Below are 25,069 nucleotides of genomic sequence, written 5' to 3'. Positions count from 1 at the left end.
AGATCAAAGAAGGATTGGTATACAGATTTAAAAATTTTCTATAAAACAAAGTGGCCATAGCACCCAAACACACCAAGTATATTCCATCTGTCAAACAAGATCCCAATGCCAATGTCAAACTAACCATCAACTAAAGGATATCAATTAAGACTTAGGAATTGAGTGCTTGGGCCAACAACTTTTCAACTTTCACTGTATGCAGCCAGTTGTACGAAGACAATTACCTTTAATATTTAGATACAAACTTAAAGTAGAAATAAACCATCCTAAGTTTCTACAATGTAAAACTTCCAACACTTATTCTTTTATAAGATGTACAAAAAGGCAGAAACACTCTCACAGTATAAATAAACCACCCCATATTTCTACAAGACTCCTAACCTTGGGTATTTAGTTATCACTAGGTTATCCATAAAGTAGTTTCCATGTTCAAAAATTTAGTTTTTAATATAGTTTCATATTTAGTATAAAAAATACGAAATGATTTTATATATTTATCTTAATAACCATTATTTCCATAAACCATAATAACAAGCAAGGAGGAAAGCAAAACAAACCCAAGAAGTGGGCTGATAAAGTATGTGCAATATTAAAGGACACAGACTAAAAAGATAAGGAATGAAATCCAGAAAAACATTGGAAAGTTACAGTTTTTATCCAAATGATAAGGCACTATCCAAAGCAAATCAGGATAAATGCACAGTCTAATACAATAAGGCATTCATAATTGAGGAGAGAGAAATCTGGCCAAAAAGACGGAAACAGAAGGCCAAAAAAGCACGTGGCAATTCACAACACATTGAAGAAAGGTTGCAAGATCCCTAACAAAAAATGTTGCTTGGTTGTTTAGCACATATTGGCACAAAACTACTAGGCTATCTACACCAAACAACTGATAAAAAAAAGTAAAATCATTATAAAATGTTAAAATGAATCAATTTAAAACTAAATAGACTTTTGCTAATGGTCATAACGATGGCACAACAGTAGAATGTAGGCAATTGTGACTTCAGTGTCACACAGACCACACACTGATGCATCAGTCCTAGATTAAAAAAAAAAAAAAAGATTAGTTAAAAACTGTGACCAATGCACAGCCTAGCCATAACAGCTTCTCTTTCCAATCCTTATGGAAGCGAGACAACCAAAGAGCAACAAAGGTTTTGATCTGGAAAAGCTTGTTATCACGTTGTTCATTCCAAGTCGACTTCCAACTGGCATGGAACAAAGCCTTGAATACAGGACTGTAGTCCATGTATGGGACAGGCATAGCCATGTTAACATCAGAGAAGACAGACTTAGCTGTGATGTCTGCAAACTCACTCCCACAAATAGACATTGCCTGGTATTTAGAAGAACTGGAAAGATAATAATAAGAAATGGGTCAGTCAGTTTTGAATATCAATGAGAACAGGATAAGTCTAACATGAAACAATTCCAGGGCCAGTAGAGAGCTAAGCAAATCAATATAAATAGTACAATTGGAGTACGGCATAGAGAAATGACATACAATTCTACAGCAAACACAGAAACTGTAGAAAGGACCCTGTGTGCAACCACTGAACCACAACATACCATGGCAGAGTCACCTGATTTCAAACCATCAGTATAAATGGGGAGGGAAAGATGGTTTGAAAGATGTTCTGCAAATAGAAGACTGTGCTTTCAATCAGTAGTATCAAACTTTCTCAGATGACTCAAAACAAAGTGATAGGTAATGGGCTGACCAGTGGAAACAGCAACATTGTTCAAGGAAAGACCTGATTCAAACAGCTGCACCTGGATATGAAGACCAAAAAAAACAATGGAAGACCATTTATTCTGATAAAGCATGGCTCACTGAAGGAGGAAAGCATAACCTCAGGTGGGATGCTATGGTAAGGATCACAGTTTTGAAGCATACAGTAAAGACAGTTGCAAACAATGTAGGTGCAGAGGAGGTTTATGAGATCTTGTGTACAAACTCTGGACTGGAGAAAAGCAAAAAACCACTGTGCGAAGTCAAAGCCCAAGATGGTGAACAGTGTCCAATATCTTCAAGACTGAGGCTCTGGCAGAACCGTAGACCAGATACCCATAGTCCAGTTTCAATCAAATGAGGGCATGATAGATCTTTAGCATAGAACATTGATTCTCTCCCCAAGAGGTAGAAAAGATGATATGGAGGATGTTCAGGGCCCTTGTACACTTGATGCACAGTAGCTTGATGTGTTCTGTATAACCAAAGCTCTGTGATAGGTAGAATTGTACAGGATAAGTAAAATAAAAATAAAAAAAAAGCAGATTGGTGTATCTGCTTGTTCCATTAATTTCAAACACCAAGATATTTCTTTCGGCCAGTTTGTGTTTTTCATTTCATTGATTTGTCCTTGACACACCAGCACTGAATTTTAAATGTAAATTGACTTCATTTAGCAGTGAGACAATTTCCTCTTTTGTAGCTTGTAGCAACCGAAGTGTAATAAAAAATATTTTGGATGATTTCACTTATTAATATTTTTATAACTTTAGCACAAATTTAATAATATTACCACAGCTTTTACTCAAAGTATTTCATTTGTTGTTAAGTATAAAGCTACATAATGGGTTTTCTGTGATGTATTCGTTACAGATATCAAAACCCAGACTTTAACATTATAAGCTTTCAGACTTACAGTCAAAATGTTTCATTTAGTTCCTTAAAACCTCTATAAGCTTACCTGCCAAAATAACTAAATCAGCATCTTTTATTGCATCTTTTCGCCTGTGTCTCATGAGTAACTTATTATATCTTCCCAGCATTCCTCTTGACATGCCTCCTAAGAAACATGGTATTCCAAGACTCTAAAAATACATGTATGGGAAGTTTTAAAAACTATATTTTGCTTTCCTGTAGCAATTTTAGAACAAATATATTTCTAAGTATCATGTTAGTTCCCGACTCCCTGTACATCAATCAAAAAGTGAAACTTATTACTTGGTAGTATATTCAAAAACATATTTCACTAGTACAGGAAGAGCAAAACTGTACTTTTAAATTGAAAGAAACTAAATCACGTTCTGCCTACATTTGCAAAAATGTTCAATCAAACTAGAAATATAAAGAAAAGAATTTCACACTGCCATTTTATTTTCATTTTTTTAAACAACTCACTTCATGCTATAAACAAAAAAGCAACAAGATCAGTGGCAATCAACAATAACTTTTGCTAATATTGTTCATTTAATTTTATTCTATTAATCATAAAATACTGAAATGTATGAATTTTTCCCTGGTATAGCCTTGTTAAGATAACTTATAAAACTATTTAAAAACACAGCAATCAATTGACTATAGGTGAAAATACACTGAGAAATAATTGAAAAATGCAAAATGAAAAGAATAAATTTATGATACTGAAATATGTATACATAAAATAGTAATCATCATGATAAACATTAACATTTAACTTCCAAACATTTTCAAATATATCTCCTGTACTAAATTATATATCATTTAATATTTAATGTTTGAAACAAATTGTTGGGAATCATATAGAAAAAAACAACAAACAAATAAACTAAATATTTAGTTATCTGATTATTTTATATCTTGAAAGATTTCAAGCAAATATCAAATTATTTTTAGTAGAGTATAACCATCAAAATTATTATATTAAATAGGTTATAAAAAGTCATAGGCAGAAATTATAATGGAGTGTCTCACTCTATGGGAAAGATAAAAAAACTAAATTATGTTTTCTGCCAGGATACTATAGTACCCACTGAATTAAAATGTAAATTATATATATGCATAAAGAAATTAAAATGTATTCAACTGCATAATCTGTGAACTGGAAACATAAGCTGTTGATCCAAATTTTGAAGGTATCCTTGTCTATTAAGATTTAATTCCTTGTTGTTACCTTCTATACATTTAAAAGTGCTAGGAAACAGGAAAAATATTACATTTTAATGTTAAAACAAGTATACAGTTCGATGCAAGTCTTCAAATAATAGGTGTACACAATAAACACAAATAAGCTGATAAATCTGTATAATTTTTCTACAATTGCAGTATTGTACCTTGAGTTTTATTGCTTAAAAATTACACTAATACAAAATATCAATAATATTTAAGACTAATATTTTACAATGATTAAAAGTATTAAAAAATAAACAGATAAACTGTACAAATGTTAAACTTGAAAAAATATATATAATTATGTATCTAAGGAAAGATAAAATACAGTTACAAAATAAAAACAAATAATTTTCATTACCATTCTTCATGGGTTTTTCAACCATATGCACTTATCTCAAACCATTAAACACTTAATTGTTTTGTTTTATTTGTACCTAACTTGCAGCAACAGCACTGAGATAATTTCAACTAGTCAATCTAAAAACCCCTACTGCTATCATAATTACAACTGGGCAATTTCTGGAAATGAATAATTGAGTTAAGAGTATTTTCCAAGCTTAGTAAATTGATTACATGAATTAACGAATTATTATCACACGACATGGCAATATATATAAAGAACTTACAAGTGACATTAAAAAACAGAACTAGTTTTGGTCATTAACCTACTTGATATTCTAGTTAATTGAATAAGGCCTTTCATTGTTGGAAAGAAAATTATTTTTCCAAACTGGTTTAAGAAATATATGTACATGACACTCAATAATAATGATGTTCATATAGAAAAAAATAATATATATATATATATATGTACACACACACACACACACACACACATGCATGCATACACAAAAACCTGAATATAGGATAAATAAAATGATGAAAATTATCTGTCAGAATTTTTTAAAGGGTATTCTAAACATCTATCAAATGAATCACAAATGTAGATCTTTTCACTTGGTTAACATTATTTCAATTTAAAATATGTATTAATTCCCACAAATCTCTAAGTAAAACAATATAATTAGACATAAAAATTATTAATTATAAAATTATTCTTGAAATTTTTTATTTCTTGAAAAATGTTAAAAATAAGTACTGCATCTAATGAACTTGGATATTTTTATTTCTGCTATGAACATCAGTTTTATTAGTCCCATTTTATATTCTTGAACCTGTATTAAAAATTATTTTCTTTTAATCAATAAAAACCATTCAGTTAATCAAAATCTCATATAGGCCTAAGGTAAAAATTAGTTGTGTCTTTTTAAAGTTATTTGTTGGTTTTTAAGGCATTAAAGTTTATCAACTCATCACAGGTAAAGTAGTTTGCAAATGTCTTTCAGTACCCTTAAACATTTATATAATGTTGGCTTCACAAAATCTTACAGTAATGTGATTTGGGTAAGTAGAAACCTATTCAGTGGGATTGCACTTAGCTGAACCAATGGTTTTCTAACTAATTTTTTTCTCATGGTCAGCCTTAAAAGCAATTCTTATATATGGTTATTTGTTTGTTTGATATTAAGCATAAAGCTACACAATGGACTATCTATGCTCTGCCCACCATGGGTATCAAAACTCAATTTTTAGCAGTGCAATAATCATTGTATAATCAATGCTTAGAGGTAATTGATTATATCAATTAGTCAAGTTCACTGCCTGTCTCTAATCGTATTATTTTACATTTCCATAATTTTTTCAATGGCAGGAAAAACAGTAAAAGTTTTGTAGTGCATAATAATTCAGCAAAAATAAATAATATATGTAGATATAAACATATTATAGCTGTGCAACTGACTTAATAAACTGATTAATTATGAGCATAGATTACATTGATTGGTATAAGGTAAAAAAATCAATTGACCAAAATTACAATTAAATCAATTAATGCTATCAAAATATTCCATTAATTGAAATTACTGTTACTGAGTGTTACAGTTTATAATTATTTCAACTACAAAATAATAGAAATATTGCTTTTATGATTTTTCATTATTTCTGATTATTTCAAGTTTGTTCAGCTTAATAGATTAGTGTCATAAAACACAAAAAAGAATCAACTAATCAAAATTAGCATTTTTTTACTATTTTTACTATTCTCAATTATTTCAACTATCTAAGTCCTATATGAGAATAATCAATTAGCTGAATATAATTGATTAACAAGTCTGACAATTAATCAGTTATTAAATTTCACCCATTGGTTTGGTTTCTTTTTTTGAATTTTGTGCAAAGCTACATGAGGGCAGTCTGTGCTAACTGTCCCTAATTTAGCAGTGTAAGACTAGAGGGAAGGCAGCTAGTCATCACTACCCACTGCCAACGATTGGGCTTCTCTTTTACCACCAAATAGTGAGATTGACTGTCACATTATAACACCTCCATGGCTGAAAAAGTGAGCATGTTTGATGAGACAGGGATTCAAACCCTCAACCCTCAGATTACAAGTAGAGTGCCTTAACCACCTGGCCAAGCTGAGCCTTCATTCATTGTCCAGCTATAAAACATGCACACAAAGAAAACTTAAAGAAATGCTATCTGTGGTAAATGGTTATTAAAAAGTTAATAAATGGTGTTTTGTCATAATTTTTAAATTATCAAAATGGCTTAAGGAAGTAAATATAGTGTATGTATCTGTCAAAAAAATATTGAATTGTCTGTGATTTTCCATTGAAACAACATGACAAATGTCTTTAAACATTTTCAAATTACTTTCAAAAAACGTTTTTTGTTAAACATCACATTTGATGAGCATGGTCATTCATTGAGGTGTCTTGAAATTTTTAAAAATAAGTACCTCCAAAACATTCTTTAACAACTCTGGCGGTGTAGAAGGCAACACTGCTTGGCTGCCAACAATCATTATTGGTCGTTTTGCTTTAGCAACTAGTTCTGCACAAGTCTGAACTGCAAAACACAGAAGATATTAAGAATGTTTCTAATCCACAAAATCTATAATTTGGTAAAAGCAATTCATGAAAAGTTAGGAGTAACTCATCTTCATGAAACAGTACAGAGTGTATAATTTAATTTACAACTTGAAAATTACATTGGTGGAGATTATTATTCTTTATTTTACTTTCTGTGAACTTCTAACATCAGAACTGGCAAGTCTAAATTTGAATATTTTATATACTAGTTTTTGTTTTATTCTGTGAAAGTACAACTCTATTTAGATAAACATACAGTAAATTCAGTAAGTATTACCTGAAAGAAAACAAATAAATGTTTTTATACATTTTGACAGTAAAAATTACACAATACATCTATGACTTTAAAAATAAAAAAAATTGTTGTCAGTCAATATGACTGAAATAAATTTTCATATTAAACATAGTTTTGATGTAGAAACACCATTTTTGCAGTTAATTTCTATAAATATTTATTGCTTTAATTCCTTTGAATATTCAGTTGCAAAAAGATACGTCTATAAAATGTGTAACCTAGTTTTCTAACAAATAAATCTCATTTGAATAGAAATTTCCTAAAAACAAACACTTGAAAACATTGTATACAAGTTATATAACCATTTATGCAAAGTTTTCAAACATCTACAAGTTGAAACAATAACACAAAACACTATATTTATTGCCAATTAAATTATGGCCAATGCATAAACTACAAATGTTTGTAATCTTAATAAAGCTTGTAATGTCTTTAGCAAACATTTGTAACATGAATATTAAACAAAGAGGTACATATAGTAATAAGACAAAATTAAGAGTTAAAATCTGAGGTTTCCCAATAAAACATGAAAAGAGTAGCTACAGAATTTTTAAACAATATTTGCTTAGATATTCAGCTTAAAAGAGTAATACATATCATTGAAATCAATTGTAAAAATATATATATTATAAAGATTACTTCTATTTTTTAAACTTTTCAACACAAAAGGGCTTCAATTTAGCATTTCCATTTTTAAAGTGGAATGCTGTCATATAGATTTTTTGTCAAAGTAATTTTTTTCCAAAGATGAATAAAAAAACATTTGCACAACTCAAAGTATATTAACTTCAGTATGAAAATGTGTCACAAAAGCACAATGAAATTCATTTCGCAGCTATTCAAAAACTTGCTTTTAACAAAAGTAAAATGTTGAACATATACTTTCTATAAAAGACTTAAAGTTCTATGAAAAATTTAAAAACTGATGTTTTACTTCAATTTACACTGTTCTAAACAGTAAATGTCTATGTGGGTAAAAAGTTATTAAAACATTTACAGTATTTTTAATGAAACTAATTACACAGACGTATTCTAAGAAAAAGTTTATTGATATTGAGTTGCTTTATTTACGTTTTTTGAGAGTATTTTTGTTTATAGAACAAGTCTATGTAACTAATAAAACTACCTTTATTGTAGCTAGCCTGGGGAATCTCTACAGGTAAAGGTGTCATGTCTTGTTGTTCAAAACCTCCTGCAAATATGTTGCCAAGGTATTTCTGCAAGTACCTAATAAAATATTTTATAAAATGTAAATATTTACTGTTGATAAAGACAATACGTATATTTAATTTTCACAATGACATTGGAAACATTCAAACTAAAGACTGTGTATGTTCAAAATAAAAACATGGTTAAATCACAAGTCCATGTCCATTTCTCAGACAAGATTACAAAAATTTTTGTAGAAACTTAACAGAAGGGCAAAAGATAAGGGACATCAGTAAAAACAGCCATTAAGATAAGTTGTGCAAGCTGAGAGTGTAATTGTTTTAAAGATACCATAGACAACTGGGATTTCCAAGTAGTAGAAATAGTGATATATTGAATGAAAATGAAAAAGATCTTATGTATTAATAATAATGCTTTATGCTGGAAAGCAGTTTAGATTTCTAAACTTGAATTAGCAAAATTTTCCTTTATTTAATGTTTGAAGGTCAACAATGTCAACAAATTCAGATTTGCATGAATATGGCAAGAAAACATCATCATTGGAAAAGACAGATCTGCCAAACTGCAAAAGAGATGACAGAAGTGGAGATCAACATTACTGTGCTCACATTTGTTTTTTGCCTGAGCACAAAATTTTTCTCTGCTTCAAATACAAATCTTACCACTTAAATGTTTTAAGTGAATAACATATGACTAATTTTTCAACAAATCAGATACCACCAACATTAATAGAATGAAGTTACTATGAGGATGGAACCTACTCAGAATTCCTAGTTAGATAAGATTGGTCAACAGACTGTTTACATTGAGAAAACAAGGCAAATAATGTCATTTCACAAAAACATTGGACCCAATATGGCAAGCTTCCACTAATATATTAATGCATTTTTTCTTCCCCTATGGAATAATGCTATAAACAAGAATCATCAAAAAAAATACTCTATGTTATGATGTAAGGACATCAATTGAAAGTTTATTCTTTCATAGATTGTTTAGGCAGAGTATTCATGATGAGTATACTGCAATGCATGACAATTGTTATTTGTAGAAAAAACACCTTCAAGTCTGTGTGTGTGTCAATCAACAATGACATGACAGGAATTTAGGTTAATATATATTTTACGAGGGCTGTTCAAAAAATATGCAGACTGTTTGAATTGCGTGGCTCCAGTTGGTGCCAGGGGAATCCGCTTGGTATCGCTAGGTTCGCACAGATCAGCTGATTACGACACCATTTCCCAATTGCAGATATCTTCATTTATGTATTAGCTACGCGGTTTTAAGTGAAGTGCGATTTTTTCGTTTGGCGGATTTCAGAATGAATGACCTGAAGGAGCAACAACTTACTGTGAAATTTTGTGTTAAACTTGGTAAATCTGCGACTAAAACTTTTGCTATGCTTAACACGGCTTACGGTGACGTTGCTATGAAGCGTACGGCATGTTTCAAGTGGCATGAACGTTTTAAGGATGGTCGACAGTCCATTGAAGATGATGAGCATCCTGGACGTCCTTCCACGTCAACTGACGACCCACACGTTGACAAAATCAACACCCTGGTGCGAGCAAATCGACGTCTGACTGTCAGGGAGATTGCTGAAGAGTGTGGGATATCAGTTGGATCTTGTTACGAGATTTTGACCGAAAAATTGAAGGTGCACCGCATTGCTGCGAAATTCAGCCCTCAGAACTCGTGAGTTTTTTGGCCAAACACTCGATCACTGTTCTTCTCCACCCTCTCTACTCACCTGACCTTTAACTGTTTTGTTAAATAACAACTGAATGGAGGCACTCAACCAACACCTGGAGGCATCTAAAATTGTACATCAGGTCCACAGTAGAAAGAGCTATAGCATAAATGACATTGAGCATGGTCACAGGATGAACAATGCAGATCTTCAAAAAATAAAATATACCTGGTCAGGCACAACTCAGGCAAAAAGGCCCCTGTAATTAAACAAATAACAAAACATAGTAAAAACAAAAATATGTTTATAGCATAAAGGAAAATGTTGACAAATTTGGGAACTGTACTACTGCCAACCAAGAAGTGATTAACAAGAAAAAATATGGAGATGGCACTGGATATAATAGGGTTTGTGTCACATTCCTATTGGGAGAGAACTGCTACATAATCATGGGAAAATGGGAGAGGGAATTCTAATTACAAATGTTGAAACGTTGTACCAACAGAGGGCAGTACTAATTGCGTGTGTTTGTGTGTGTGTTTTTCGTATAGCAAAGCCACAAAGGGCTATCTGCTCAGCCCACCGAGGGGAATCGAACCCCTGATTTTAGCATTGTAAATCCGGAGACATACCGCTGTACTAGCGTGGGGCATAGTACTAATTGCAAAAAAGGTATTTTGTAAGAGAAAGTATGATATTGTATTGGAAATGAAATTTTACAGATGGCATTTTTGTGTTTTTCATTGGTAGGTTTCTGTTTGGTTTTCATTAGAATCTAAGATTTCCACCAGACATGTATGTTGAACTTTTGCAATTTATAACCTTTTGGCATTTTTTTCTGATGGATGTCTGTCTCACTGCAACTATTTTCTGCACTCTTGTTTGGGTATTGGTCTATACCACATTTCATTAGGGTTTGATGATACTAATGGAAAAATAGGTACCTGTTATTGTGGGTGGGTGTTTTGTATACAGTTGTGGTTATTTTTCTCTCACATCATGAGTAAATTTTATTTTCAAACTTTCCAAAAACTGTATGATTAGCCAACTGATATATGATTTGTCAGCAGTAATATCAAGGGTTCAAATGGGCCTTCTAGTTAATTCTCTCAAAAGTAGAAAAATACTTATTTTTTAAAAAATTTCATCAGTGCAAAAAAATTCTTGAAATTTTGAGGTTTGTTTGTCATAAATATAGAAAGCATATAAATATTAGCAAAAACTATATATTGAACAAATAACGTTCCTACAGGTAATTTGGAATTGGTGAATTCTCAAGTGCTTTAGCAATAAACTTCATTAGCAACATGATACACATCACAAAAAAAAGCACTTAATGTTATGTGAAGTTGTAAAAACTCTAAACAATAAGTACCTTATTTTTTATGAACAATCTGATAATTTTTACATTAAGTTATTTTCATATTATCAATATTTTTATAACATAAATATAGCTGATTACATCCAAAGTTGTCACTTTCGACCCAAAAACATCAGAGATGTTGAAGCATCTTTGATTCAGTTGAAATAACTCTTCAGGTTTCCCAATTTTTCACCATTCTCACACCTTCTGTTCATGAAGACTTATTACATTCCTTTATGTTTTTGGTCTTCTTCATTTGCATTTCCCTTCTACAGCCCCATGCTGGATAGTATTTACCAGGGTACCTGTTCATTTTTCTTCTGTCACATGACCAAACCACTCACTGTAGTTTCCTTTTTTGTATGTAATTTTGTATTAATGGTTCATACGTGTCAATTCTCTATAGAATATCCTCTTTACTTGACCTATTTGTTCTTTTATGCATGGTATAGGGAATGTGCAAAAGTCTTCTGAAGTATCTCATTTCAAGGCTTCTATTTTTCAATCTATTTGTTAAATTGCCTTACATACAAATAATTCTTTTGAGTTAATTACAGCATTAAGAGTATGTAATGCTCTTACTTGTTCAAATTTTCTTAAGTCTAACAGGTGGTCCCTGTGGCTAAGGCTGATATGAATATAATTTTCATTCTAGATGTTTCTTTTGTAATATTTGCTCGAAGATATTTAAAATTGCTGACCATTTTAAGTTTCTCTTCTCTTACAGCACTGCATGATCAATGCTAATTATAGAAGCAATTATTACTTTGCTCTTTTCTGTAGATATCTCTATATCTTATTCTTTTGCTGACCATGCAAAGTTATACAACACTACAACATTTAATCACTGAAAAACACTATTTTAAAACTTAGTTTATTCATATACATAATAAGTGTAGGGAAAGATAGACAAAAATATATATTGTAAATAAATTCTAAGTATATACATCTAAGTATTAACAAGCTACTATTAAATATAAATATGTTAATATAAATGTAAGATATAAAAATTGAATATAGAAATATAAAAAAACTAGTTAAATAAACAGCTTACCAATTTGTTATTTGCTGTGTGAAGGTTTTAGCCTCTTTCAACCCAATTTCTTTCTTAACAATGTCAAAGGGATATAAAACATCAATTGGATATTCGATAAATACAGGGCCTACAAAAATATATTTTCTTTTACTTTAAAAAATATAACCAAAGTTTTCAACACAAAAACAAAGTTAGTCTAGCAATATTCAATGAAATATTTTTATTATAAATAAAATGATATAAAATAATGATTGTTAATTTGTTTTATTTCTCATGACACAATGGCAAATAAACAACTTGACTAAAGGAAAAGAAGTACCAGAAGATATTTGGAACAATATTTTACAATCATACATTGATATACTTATGCTACTATAAGTTAAAGTTGAATTGCTCTGTTTAAAGTACGTATTAGTTGTATCAATTTAAACACTGTCATGTCTCATCTGTTCAAGGTTAGTTATCTGTTGGTCTTTCTATTACTGAAAATTCAAAAATCACGTGTATTTTTTTCCCTAAGTGTTAAATTTAATAAAACTGTTGTTTAATCTTTTAATATATTTTCTAACACAGAGACAGGTCTTCTTTAATTCACCAACAATTCAATTATCAAGGAAAACTGATCAGGCCTATAATACTTTGAAAATATATTTTAATGCCAGCAGAAACTAAACAGCTTACATCTGAGACAAAATTTACACACACTACAACACATCATTGTGCCCTCTTTTCAAAATTTTTGAAAAGAAAATGTCCATTTAAAAAAATTACAAATTATTTCTTTTATCAAGGAATTTTCTGTTTAAAAAAATCATATATACATACAAACACTGTAAATAAATCACCACATTTACAATTTTAACACTAATTTATAAAACATAAGTATAATATTTAGATCCTTTGGCACCTGCATATCACCTTTACGTTTTACAACGTGTGTGTATGTGTGTGTGATAATAACATAAACCACCCACTGTTAAAAGTATTATTATATATAGTTAATATTAGTTACAGAACACTTGTGTGAATACAATTAATTCATTAGTTTTGTCACATTACTTTTCCATGATTTATTTCTCTGTCTCATTAACAACTGCTGCATTTTTCCTCAGTTTTTTTATACCTTTTAACCACTATAACAACCTATCCACTTAGAACACACAAAGGCCTTTCTAAGCAACTAAGTTAAAAGTATGTGTCAAAGAAATCACATGTGGGATGACAATTCTGCACATTTTATAATGTTATAAAAATTATTTATTTTATCAGTTGTAATACTGGACTTATATTTTCCAGTATCCAAGAAAATACAGCCTCCTTCGGTACATCTGCTACGTGCATTTTAGTGCTCAGCTATATACATCTCATTTTAACTGTCTTGCATGTACGTATTTAGGACTAACCCAAATCTCATGGGATATTAGGGTTACACACAAAAATATTATTAACACAGAGGGTGCTCAAGTGATTAAACAATCCATTTCAAAGTAGAAATGTAAAGAATGTATACTTACTAAGCTATACTGGTCAGAACTTAATATTACTTACTATATTTAATTCTGAAAAGTGAAATATTATCCTACCTGGAGTTCCTGATTGTGCAACTTTTATGGCTTTTTTCAGAGTGGGTATTATGTCTCTAACTGTTGTTACAGATTTTGTAAATTTGCAAAGAGTCTTCATGAGAGACATCTGGTCTATATCTTGCAAAGCACCACGCCCCTTAAAAAAAAAAAAAAAGCAACAAAATTATGTAGACTGGGGCAACAAAGCCTGAGAACATTCTTTCTATTTCACATTGATATTAAAGTCAATCTAAATGAATCTATGAAATAAAACTTGTTTGCTAAACTTTTATAGTGAAGTTTTCCATCCAATTCCAATCTTTAATACTGACCACACTAGCCACCCATGATAAAATTACAAAATGAAAAAAAAAAGAATATCAGTTTATAATCATCACAAAAATTATTTTTAATTTAAAGTGAGTTAGAATTTAAAGATAAATTTGCATTTTGTTAATAAAACCCTTCATTTTGCTAATCAATTTAATAATTTTCCCATAAAGAAAGGAAATAGTACTAGATTGCAAAAATTCATGAAATTTAACAAACGAAATGAGAACAGTAATTTTAGTAAACAGTAATCCAAAATGAAATCTTGTAAAATAGGATTATCATAAAAATTCCTAGAAAATATTTATAACTTTGAAACATAAATTAAAGAAACCCTTAAAATTTTAACTTACATAAAATTTTATTAAAAACACTAATGAAAATGAGAATTGAAAAATTAGCTCAAGAACTCAAATTTTATAAACATGTATACATATGCACATAGATCTTTTGCTATAATAAATTAAATTGTAATAAAATCATAAATTTTATAACTAAACATAAATAAGACTTTGTAACTGTCATTTTGCATTTTTGATTACCTTTACAGTCTATGGATGGTGGTAAGATGCCATTAAGTATTTGTCTTCCATTGTACAGTAACAGTATTAGGTATACTCGGCCTGTATTGGTCCTCTATATGTGCAATTTTTATTTGCCACTAGCCTTAATACTCCCACCTACTTCACATGTTTGCACATGCTATAGCTGCACTGCAGCATGCAAATAAGCAAACAACAACCCTATATCAGTAGGAATGTGAGACACCCTAAGAGAGCAGCTGATTCCCTCTATAGTGTAGAGTATTTTCATCACTTTAAGATTACTCAAAATAACACATCAGGAGCGGGAAGGACAAGTACAAAGTGTGAAGAGAGGTAAGTATCTATGAAAAATATATTTTTAGCATAGGAAAATGTTAACTTCCAGTGCATCTCTGAGTTGGGTGGAAAGATGCATGCCAAATCTGTAAGTGAATGTGTCAGAAAATAGGGTGGTAGGATAAGTCTAACCATATTCAATGGATCAACTCCAGTCCAAACAAATATGCCATGGGGTATTTTTCTTCTTCTAGTCTGCAGTAGGACGAGGGTCCCAACCATCTTCGCCTCAAGCCTTAGGATCAAAAAGGAAAATAAACTTCTGTTCTGACATCCAAGGAAGGGCACATGTGCAAAGCAGTATACATTCAATACCAAACTTCCCAAGAATCTAACATCTGGACGATGGTAAGGAGGAAAAATGCAAACATGGTGGGACAACTCCATTCCAAAACCTGGTAGTGTTAGGAATTTTTCTTCCACTCCATGTTAGCAGAAGAGGGCTCTACAAAACACACATTTGATAACTTATGTTGGTTGGTCCTAAACCAATATCCAGGCAGTGGTGGAATGGATGAAAGCAAGCTTGAGAGGTAAACTGCATATGATGGATTTGTCCATTTCAGAACTAGGCAATACTGGGAATTTTTTATTCAGTATGCAGTAGGACGAAAGTACTCACCATCTACACTGATAGAACACTACCGCTCTATTCTAAATTGAGTTAAAGTGGTCACACTCAGAAGGAAACCTCCATGGTCAAATGCCATAGGACTCCAGAGGAATGCTACAGCATAAGTCAGTGCAATGGGTTGCCACAAAAAAAACCCTATTTTGAAAATCAGACTAGTTCTGATTTATTTAATCAGGATTGAAAGGATAATAAATGATCCTAACAATGTTTTACTCAGATCCAATCCTTGAATGATTAGATGTTCTACATATCAGGAGACTGTGTGTTTGGTGTAACCTGTAGTAACACAGTACTTAAAAAACAATTTGTTTTTTTCATTTTATGGGTTATAAAGGATATTATAATGCTTATATTTTAAAAATGCTAAAGATATATGCATAGTGCATTGTTTTTTTAACCACAATTATACATTAATTCATCAAAGTATGTTTTACTTAAATGCAACTTTATCACAAAGTGACAAAAAAAGGCTAGGTATTCAAACAAACACTCATATGTATGTTGCATTAAGACACAAAAAGGAAAAACAATATGAATACTTTCCAGAATATATTTTAGTGCTATATGTAATGCCCATATAAGTCATGATCCTAACATACAACTGTTTATTAAACATTAAATTTACAAAATATATTGCTAAAATGTTGTTAAATTTGTCCTTTCATTGTAAAAATACTTTTGGTAATGATGTTAATACTATAAAACATGATAAAAAATTACCTATGACTTGATGCATGTTTAAGATTAATCCAACAGCAGAATACTGCATATTAATCCATTTGAAAGACAAATAGAATTAATATTAACATTAAAATGATATACAAATATACATATAAAACTGTAAATACAGAATTTAACTGGTTTATAAATTAAAATTGTTAAGTATATACAAACTCCTATTGCAAAAAGAGTGAGTTGATAATGGAAGTAGTGAATTTTTCTATTAATTTTAGGTCATTATGCAATCCAAACTGTGTTTAATTTTTGAGTTTTTTCATGGAATTCAAAACACAAAGTAATGTTTACAAAAGGTCTGCATGGCTAAAAGTACATATATGAATGGTCTATTATTATAAAAGCAATGTAAAGGATTAACTAATATGTTATGAAGACTATTTCCATGCTTATCAACAAACCAGATAGTCTCAACTTTATGTAAATATTATTACAGTAATTTAGTAGAACTGTTGTCACATTATTTCAAAGCACGCATATCAAAGATCAATAACAAAAAAAAACCAGCATTAATGCTATTTACCTTTAAAATAGATGCTGATGCTCCACTTATTACTAAAACAGGTGATTCAGCCATTTGAGCATTTTTAACAGCTGTCACAGTGTTCGTCAAACCTTAAATGTTGAAATAAATAAAAGCTAAATATTCAAAAAGAAATAAGAAAAGTAGCTTTGTTATATATGTATGTATGTGTTATAAAGGTCTTGTTCTGAAAAAATAACTGCAAAAATTTTCTCTAATAACTCAGTTAACATCAAGAATATCCTGATTTATTTTTAAACCACAAATGAAAAATAGATGTAATTTTCACTGTAAATTTTCAACCATTCACTGGTTAAAGATATTGATTTTAAAACCCAAGTAGAGTTACTTAGCATTTTTGTATTTTCTTTTATAAAAGACTCCAGCCTATCCACAACAAAGCCTGGAGGATTTAACATAGATTATGGTTTAATTTTTTTATGTGACAATAATTTGGCACACAAATCTCACATCGTGTTTATTACAGTTGAAATAACTGCTAATTTCATTCCTCCATACCTAGTAGAATATATCTTTACTAAAATATATTAAGATAAATTTTTCTTAATTTTCATGCAAGTAGCTATGGCTCTTTGTAAACCAGATGTACAAAGGCCACAGACATGCACCAATTCTTTTGCTTAGATAAAGTTATGTACTACTTTAGCTATTCCATGGGAGTTTGTATCAGCTTGAACTTTATTATATATACTTCATATGGTGGGATATGCCCATGAGGATCATAGAAATAGTTCTACAAATTAGTAGAGTTGTGATTCTTTTCCCTTCATATTACTTGCAACAGTTTCTGATGTATAAAATATGAGATCTGTTGAATATCACATTAGAATTCTCATCACTTTTGAAAGAACAGTATTACATTCTAAGCCAATTCTTGTTCTGTATAGACATGTTTACAAAGCCTTCTCTTTCACTCCAGCAGCCAGTTTCAGTTAGGAAAGATACAAACATTTCCACAACAAAAGGATACTGTTCTTTTTTTTTCTCTCCATAAGTGTTTGTGCAAGACATGAAAACATATTTTTCAGTATATATCAGTATTTAATCCTACAAGTTAAATAACAGTACACCCACAAAGTTAGTTTTACTGTACAATTAAACAGTTCACTTATGATTTTTAATTAAAAAACAGTGTATTAACTGACAAATTTAAGTAAAACAAGTAACATTAAAATGATGTAATACCAAAATAGATTTTATGATCATTTGAGGTTGTTAAGTTAAAAGCTACATAATGGACTGTCTGTGCTCTGCCTAATTTTAACCTTATAAGTTGCTGCAGCTTTACTTTTAAGTTTTATCTCACAATGAGGTAGGAGAGGAGCTTGTGATTCAAGGTTCTCAGATTCGATTCTCATTGCCATTAACTTGCCTTTCATGTCTTTGTTATGGTAAAGCTAATAAGGCTATCTATCACTAACATTTTTTTCCATTCTTGAACTGCAACTAGAAGCAAAGGCTGTGGCTGGCAGCACCTGATGGTAACCTTTTTTCTAGTTTTCTGAAATACCGACTATGGGGAAAGCAACTCACCTGCTGACAACTTTTTTTCTTTCTTGCATGTCCCATGGTTTGTGAACACTGTATTAACTGACTAAAGAAATGTAAGTGACTAATAGAGTCACTGAATAAAATTATTACTAAATACTGCTAACTTCTCAGCTGTATGTGTCAATACTGTTGAAAATGATTATTTAGGAACATTCCATTTTTATCTGTTCAAGATTACTGACTTTACTGAAGAGCCATATATATTATCAATGATGGTATATAGAAAGCCACTTTTGTCCAAGAATGATCGCAATGTTTTCAAACATTTTACAAAGATTTTCCTACATTTTTATGATTCTCATATGCATAAGGAATCAATATTTTAATATAATTGGTTAGAAACAAATCTAGAATAAAGCTGTCAAAATCACAATATAAACCAATAAATGCATTTTGAATGAAATTCACAAAATTCACACACTAATTTGTCACTGTTGTGTATTAGTGAATTAAACAAAGTAAATCAAATTTCTAGCTACTATGTATATTGTACTATTACATTGACTACTAGTAGAGACTCGCATAACATTTCTGGTCAAATTAATATATCTACTGCAATAGTAATTCTTTAAGTACAGGATTCATAAAGTAATATCAAAGAAATATAATCACAAACACTGAAATTTATACCTACATCTACTTGTGTTGTACTTCACATTAGTTAAGCCCTTTTTAAATATGGCCTATACCTGATAAGAGAGATAAATTAACACTGTAACTTGTATACATTTTTGCTCATGTTTAATAAGGGCTAAACGTTACTTTATTTAATACTATCAATAAATAAATTTAAGTTCTTCTACAAACTAAAATCAGACCTTTTTAAAAAATTCAATAAGCTTTAAATATTGTTTCAACAGTAGTAAATGTACTTAAACTTTATTCTATAAGCTTTTTGTACCAAATGTCTACTGAAGTATATTTTCAGCTGCCTTTTGTTTATATCCATTGAGATGATGTACACACACAAGCACATTTAGATAGTAGTGTGTGCATGCATTTTCAGGACATACAAGAACTGATTATTATCATAATATATTATGGTACTCCAAACTTATCAATATGTTAATAATTACTAAACATAAAAAAATACTAAAATACTTCCAATAACACAGTGATTACAGTATAGAATATAAAAGCACAAAGTATCAACCATGAAAAAGGGGACAAGTTGGAAAGTGGAAGTTCTAATGTTGATCCTACTTCCACCATCAGCTTCATCATACATCTACAATCAAATAGACACAAGGCCTATCCCTAATTATGAATAGACAGAAATAGAGAGAAAGCAGCTAGTTAACAGCATCCATTTCTAACTCTTGGGCTACCCTAATAAAATAGCGAGATTTGACCATCACTCTTGTAATAAGCCCATGGTATTAATAAACAGAACATTATTTTGCACAGTAGAAAGTAAACCATGGATCTTAAACTCACAGTTTCATCATACTATACTAATCACTACACTACTACTCACTTTTTCTGATAGAAGAAACCTAATGTTGATTGCACAGTAAATTTTCCTTTGGAAAAAAACAATATAGATATTTTGTATCAAAACTAGAATTTTTTCTAATGAAATACAGAACTTAAGAGTTTAATAGGATTGCAACTTTGATATCTAATAACAATCACTTACATATCTCTTATCATAATTTCAGTGAATGTGACATAGTTATACAAAATTGTTTTCTTACAGTTCATGTGAGGAGAAAGTAAGAAAATAATTTAAGTACAGAAGATATTCAATTTCATAATTTATGCAATAATTTTGGGTTTGCAAATGTTCTACACAAAAGAATTCTATATTTCATATGATTTTTTAAGTATTTACATTCATTGGTATGTTTTTTTCATATATCATATTTACTGTTAATTACATGCACTTATTTTCAAAATTAGCATTTTTATAAATACCAAAACTACATGATAGACTAAACTTTTTTTTTTACAATAATAGTTTTGCAAGCTGCATTTTTAATGTTTCAATTTTCATGTTTGCTTGAGGATGTATGATAAGATCTAAACAGCTAATGAAAGTATTGAGAAATTTTATCTAATACACAAAAACAAAGTATGATATAAATATGAAAATCAGTGAAGCAGTTACTTAATGAGCAATGTGTAATCTATTAGTGATTCTATATGCCACCCATAGTAACAATTAATTAGTTTATTAATCTAAACTAAGCAAGTTAGGTGTACATAATATTAATCTCGGAATTGAAACATTTATTTGATATTAGTCCTTAAAAAGGTTATATATGAAATTAGGCCAAGTCCATATCTTTGTTGAAAAAGTGAATTAACTGATCATTTTTGACAAATAATTCACAATAAACCACCCAATGATAGCACATTCTAAACATTAATTTTATAGATGGGATTATTTTAGTGAAAGTAAACAGAACTTTGATTAAACTTCTTAATTCTTAGCTTTCTTGAACTTTCTAAATCACACTTTAGCAAACATTCAAACATTAAATATATTGCTTGCAAAATGTTTCTGTAATTGAAAGTGCTTTTAGAATTTCAAAATTCATTTATTATCTGATAGTAACATAAAATAACTCGTTAGTGAAAATCATGGTTAAAACAAGTAATGTCATGAAAATAACCATCTAATAAATATTTCTGATTATTATTTTTCAATATTCTAACTATCTAAATCTCAAGCAAGAATAATTATTTAAGTGTAATTAATTTAATGGGCCAGATCTCAACATTATACATTCTGGTAATTGATATAAATGAATGTAGCATTATTAAGAAAGACAACAGTCTCAATGCTTCATGTTTGAAAAATAGATGGGCTGCAAGTTTGTTTGTTTGTTTTTTTTCAATTGTAGTTTTAAAAAGTTTAAATACTGTAGTAGACATATAGTGAGTTGTAAAGTAACATATATAGTGATTACCATAACAAATAAAATAATTTGACAAAGTTACACAACCAGGACATACCTAAAGATTTTCATATAATACATTTTAAAAGTGTCAGGTAACAAACAATTTTAAATTGTCAAAGCATCATCTGATTTTATTCAAATAATTTCAACAAAATGTTCATAATGAATTATATCATGTATGATCATTGGGTTAGTCACGGGCAGTTGAGTTCACTGGAAGATAAAGTTACTATGCTGTCCTGAAAGGGAAATTTGCAGCATCATATATAATATGAGATCATTTCCAATAAACATGATAATAAAGTATTGATACAATTCTTTCTGATATTAAATAATATATTGACAGGACTGTATAAAATGCTCACAAAATAGCATTAATGGCAAGCACAAGTGCAATACAGTGACTATCAAAACAGAAGTACCATTGTCTTTATCATATACTGACATAGTGATACTAATCTACAACAGTTTCTATGTCCAGTGTTTGGTCAAAGGAATGGGATCATGAGAATCCACAGATTTTTAAAATGCATTCCCTTGAAAACAGTACAATGTGCCTGCAAGTTTGACCTGTAAAATCTAATTAATACAGATTTCCATGAGTTGGCTTTCATTTTACCAAATGAAATAGAAAAATACAACTCTTTTACAACTCTTTATTGTAATTGTATGCATAAAAGAAAGTAAATAAAAGAATAAGAGCAGTTGTAGCATGAGTTATATTAATATAAACCAATTGTTTATTTTATTCAATGCATATCCATACATCAGACTATAATGTGCTTTATCCACTACATGGAATCAAACCCTGAATTAACATATCATTGACCTTATGGAGTACATAATCCAAGAGAACCTCCAACCTGATTCTTTGGACATTTCAGGCCAGCATGGCCAAGTGTGTTAAGGCATTCGACTCATCATCCAAGGGCTTCGGGTTCAAATTCCGGTAGCACCAAACATGCTCACCCTTTCAGCCGTGGGGGCGTTATAATGTGATGGTCAATCCCACTATTCATTGGTAAAAGAGTAGCCCAAGAGTTGGCAGTGGGTGGTGATGACTAGCTGCCTTCCCTCTAGTCTTACACCCCTAAATTAGGGACGGCTAGCGCAAATAGCCCTTGTGTATCTTTGCGTGAAATTCAAAACAAACAAACCTGATTCTTACAATGTTAATATTAATGCATTGGTGATATATCTAAAATGTTTTGGGTTTAGCACATCTAATTTACATGTCTCACGTGCCACATCTGTACAGATTACTTAAGATTTTGCTTTAGAAACTTCAATGATACTGAAAAATTGTAACAACAATTTGATTAATCTGCAAACAAAAGGCAAGACATTGTTAACAAAATTCTATTCTTTCCAGTAAACATAACTGTTCACTTTCAGTAATACTTTTTAACATGAAAAATAATTTCCCAAGGGTGTTTCTCAAAACTACCACTGTATCTTCTTCACCATGGACAGGTACTTTAAACTGTAAAACCTACAAATAGTATTGTTGTTGTTTTTCCATTATGAATTTGAATGATTACCTTGAAAACAATATACCTTATGAAGTGGAAGTGATGATAATTCCTCAAACTGAATGTAATTCACTAAGTCTGATGGGTTTAAAATAATGGAATTTAAAACTTACATACTTTTCAATAACAACCATATAAACCTTGATAGTGAATCTTCAGTACTGTCAATGCAACTGACATGTTATTGTGAATATACAACTTTTGACACAGTAATATGACTTGATCATAACTTGATCCTAAATGCATGTTTCTTTTACCTGAAAAATTTCTCAATGACAAATTATTATTTTTAACAAAATATTAATACCACAAAAATTTTGTGAACTTAAATTTTAATTCACTATTCATGTTAGATTGTCTGATAGTTTTCTAAAAAACATGCATATAGTTTTGGTTAATATGTGTGTATTCATTTAAATACCTTTAATTCTTGAATTTTAACCTAAAATGTGTTTCATTTGTATAACTTCAAAGTGATAACTTTTCAATGAATGATATCTGAAACAATCAGTTGCTAAAAAAATCACACATTAGAAAGAATCAAAAATTAGGTAAAACAAAAAGTAACAAAATGTCTAATGAATCTCAATATATTCAGAAGGTAGACCTTTCTACTTCAACAATGAATTTGGAACAATTATGGAGTAACAATAACACAATATGACATCAATAAGATCATTATGATAAATGAAAACATACAATAAATTTGAAAAAAATTATTTGAAAGTACACTATACCAGCACTAAAATTCTTTCTCACATATCATGCAGGCTCACTTTCATCACTCATTTGTATGTTAGATGTAATAATTTATTTTGTATCAAACATTTTGTGAAGAACTTCAACTGTATAGTTGGTATCTTCAGTTTTTTTTTTTTTTTTTCTTTCTCTTTTCTCTTCATAAAATATGCCAAGAAAAGCTACCTTCAAGCAACTAGGTTTGTATCGTATAATCCATGTGCATTATTTAAATTCTATTAGTTGCTTTATGGTTTAGTTTTCCCATATTTTGTACTTCTTATGACTTTATATTAGTGAAATGGACCAGTTGGAGTCTACACTGAAATAAAATTTCTAAATTTTGTAAACTTATTGGCCTTTATCCTTTAATATGTTGTATTTTATTAGATTATGTAACACATTTTGTTCCTGGATAGTATGTGTTATTTAATTGCTTATGTTGTAAAAGTACAGCAAATGGCCATTATTCCCTTCAAACTTTGCTTCAGTAACTTGGATAATGAAATTTAGATGTTATCCTATTTTTTATGTAAAAGCAGGAAAATTTGACATTTTCATTTACATAAGGTCTGAATGAAACATATGAACCAAGATTTACATGTATTTATACTAAAGTTATACAAAAATAAGCAAAAATGTTTTGAAGTGAGTAGCTTTTCGAGATTTGCAACTGTAATGTAAATCACTTTCACGTATCAGTCCACAAATATAGTCTTCCATCATGTTTTCGTTATATGCTCCCTGATAACTGTGTTCAAAGTCCAGTATATCTTGATAGAAGTGCTCACCTTGCTCCTCTGAGTATGCTCCCATGTTCTTGAATTTATCAAGATGAATGTCAAAGATAATGACTTTCAGGGACATCCTGCAGCCCATTTTGCTGTAGTTCTTCACCAGACCCTCAACCAGTTTCCACAAATTTTTGGCCTTGTGATTGCCCAATAAGCCCCAAACCACTGCAACAAAGCTGCCCCAAGCTTTTTTTTCCTTCCTACTTAGCTTCTTGGGGAATTCTATGCACTCCAGAATCTTCTTTATTTGTGGTCCAACAAAGTCTCGCAGGTACTTGAAGACAGCAGACTCCTTATCAAGAGCTGTGACAAATTGTTTCATAAGACCCAATTTTATGTGCAATGGTTAGAACACCACCTTCTGGAGATCCACTAGTGGCTCACACTTGACACTGTGTCTCCCCACAGAGAATTAGGTCTGTTGTGGCCAGTGCCTCCTGTTATAATGCACTGCAGTGTCCCTGCTGTCCCAAAGGCAAAGATAACAGGGAA

At 30.4% G+C, this 25,069-nt stretch overlaps 1 protein-coding gene across 6 annotated transcripts in view; it reads right to left on the bottom strand.

Annotated features, from left to right (window-relative positions):
• The window catches only part of LOC143225072 (2-hydroxyacyl-CoA lyase 2-like), a 109,990-nt gene that overhangs the window by 46,677 nt on the left and 38,244 nt on the right, over positions 1-25,069 (bottom strand). For 5 of the 6 annotated variants that reach the window (XM_076453787.1, XM_076453793.1, XM_076453802.1 and 2 more), the window contains 6 exons: positions 17,036-17,127; positions 13,951-14,089; positions 12,386-12,494; positions 8,238-8,338; positions 6,684-6,793; positions 2,700-2,823 (listed from right to left, as the gene is read on the bottom strand). In XM_076453787.1, the coding sequence (XP_076309902.1) occupies positions 2,700-2,823; positions 6,684-6,793; positions 8,238-8,338; positions 12,386-12,494; positions 13,951-14,089; positions 17,036-17,127 (675 nt within the window). Of the gene's footprint in view, positions 1-2,699; positions 2,824-6,683; positions 6,794-8,237; positions 8,339-12,385; positions 12,495-13,950; positions 14,090-17,035; positions 17,128-20,084; positions 20,110-25,069 lie in introns of those variants that run through there. The other variant, XM_076453830.1, reaches the window with a different exon arrangement.

Source organism: Tachypleus tridentatus, chromosome 1 (assembly GCF_004210375.1).
Source record: "Tachypleus tridentatus isolate NWPU-2018 chromosome 1, ASM421037v1, whole genome shotgun sequence".
NCBI classification, from domain to species: domain Eukaryota; kingdom Metazoa; phylum Arthropoda; class Merostomata; order Xiphosura; family Limulidae; genus Tachypleus; species Tachypleus tridentatus.
Note: the sequence above shows the minus strand (reverse complement) of the source record. Positions and strands in the feature narration are given on the sequence as shown.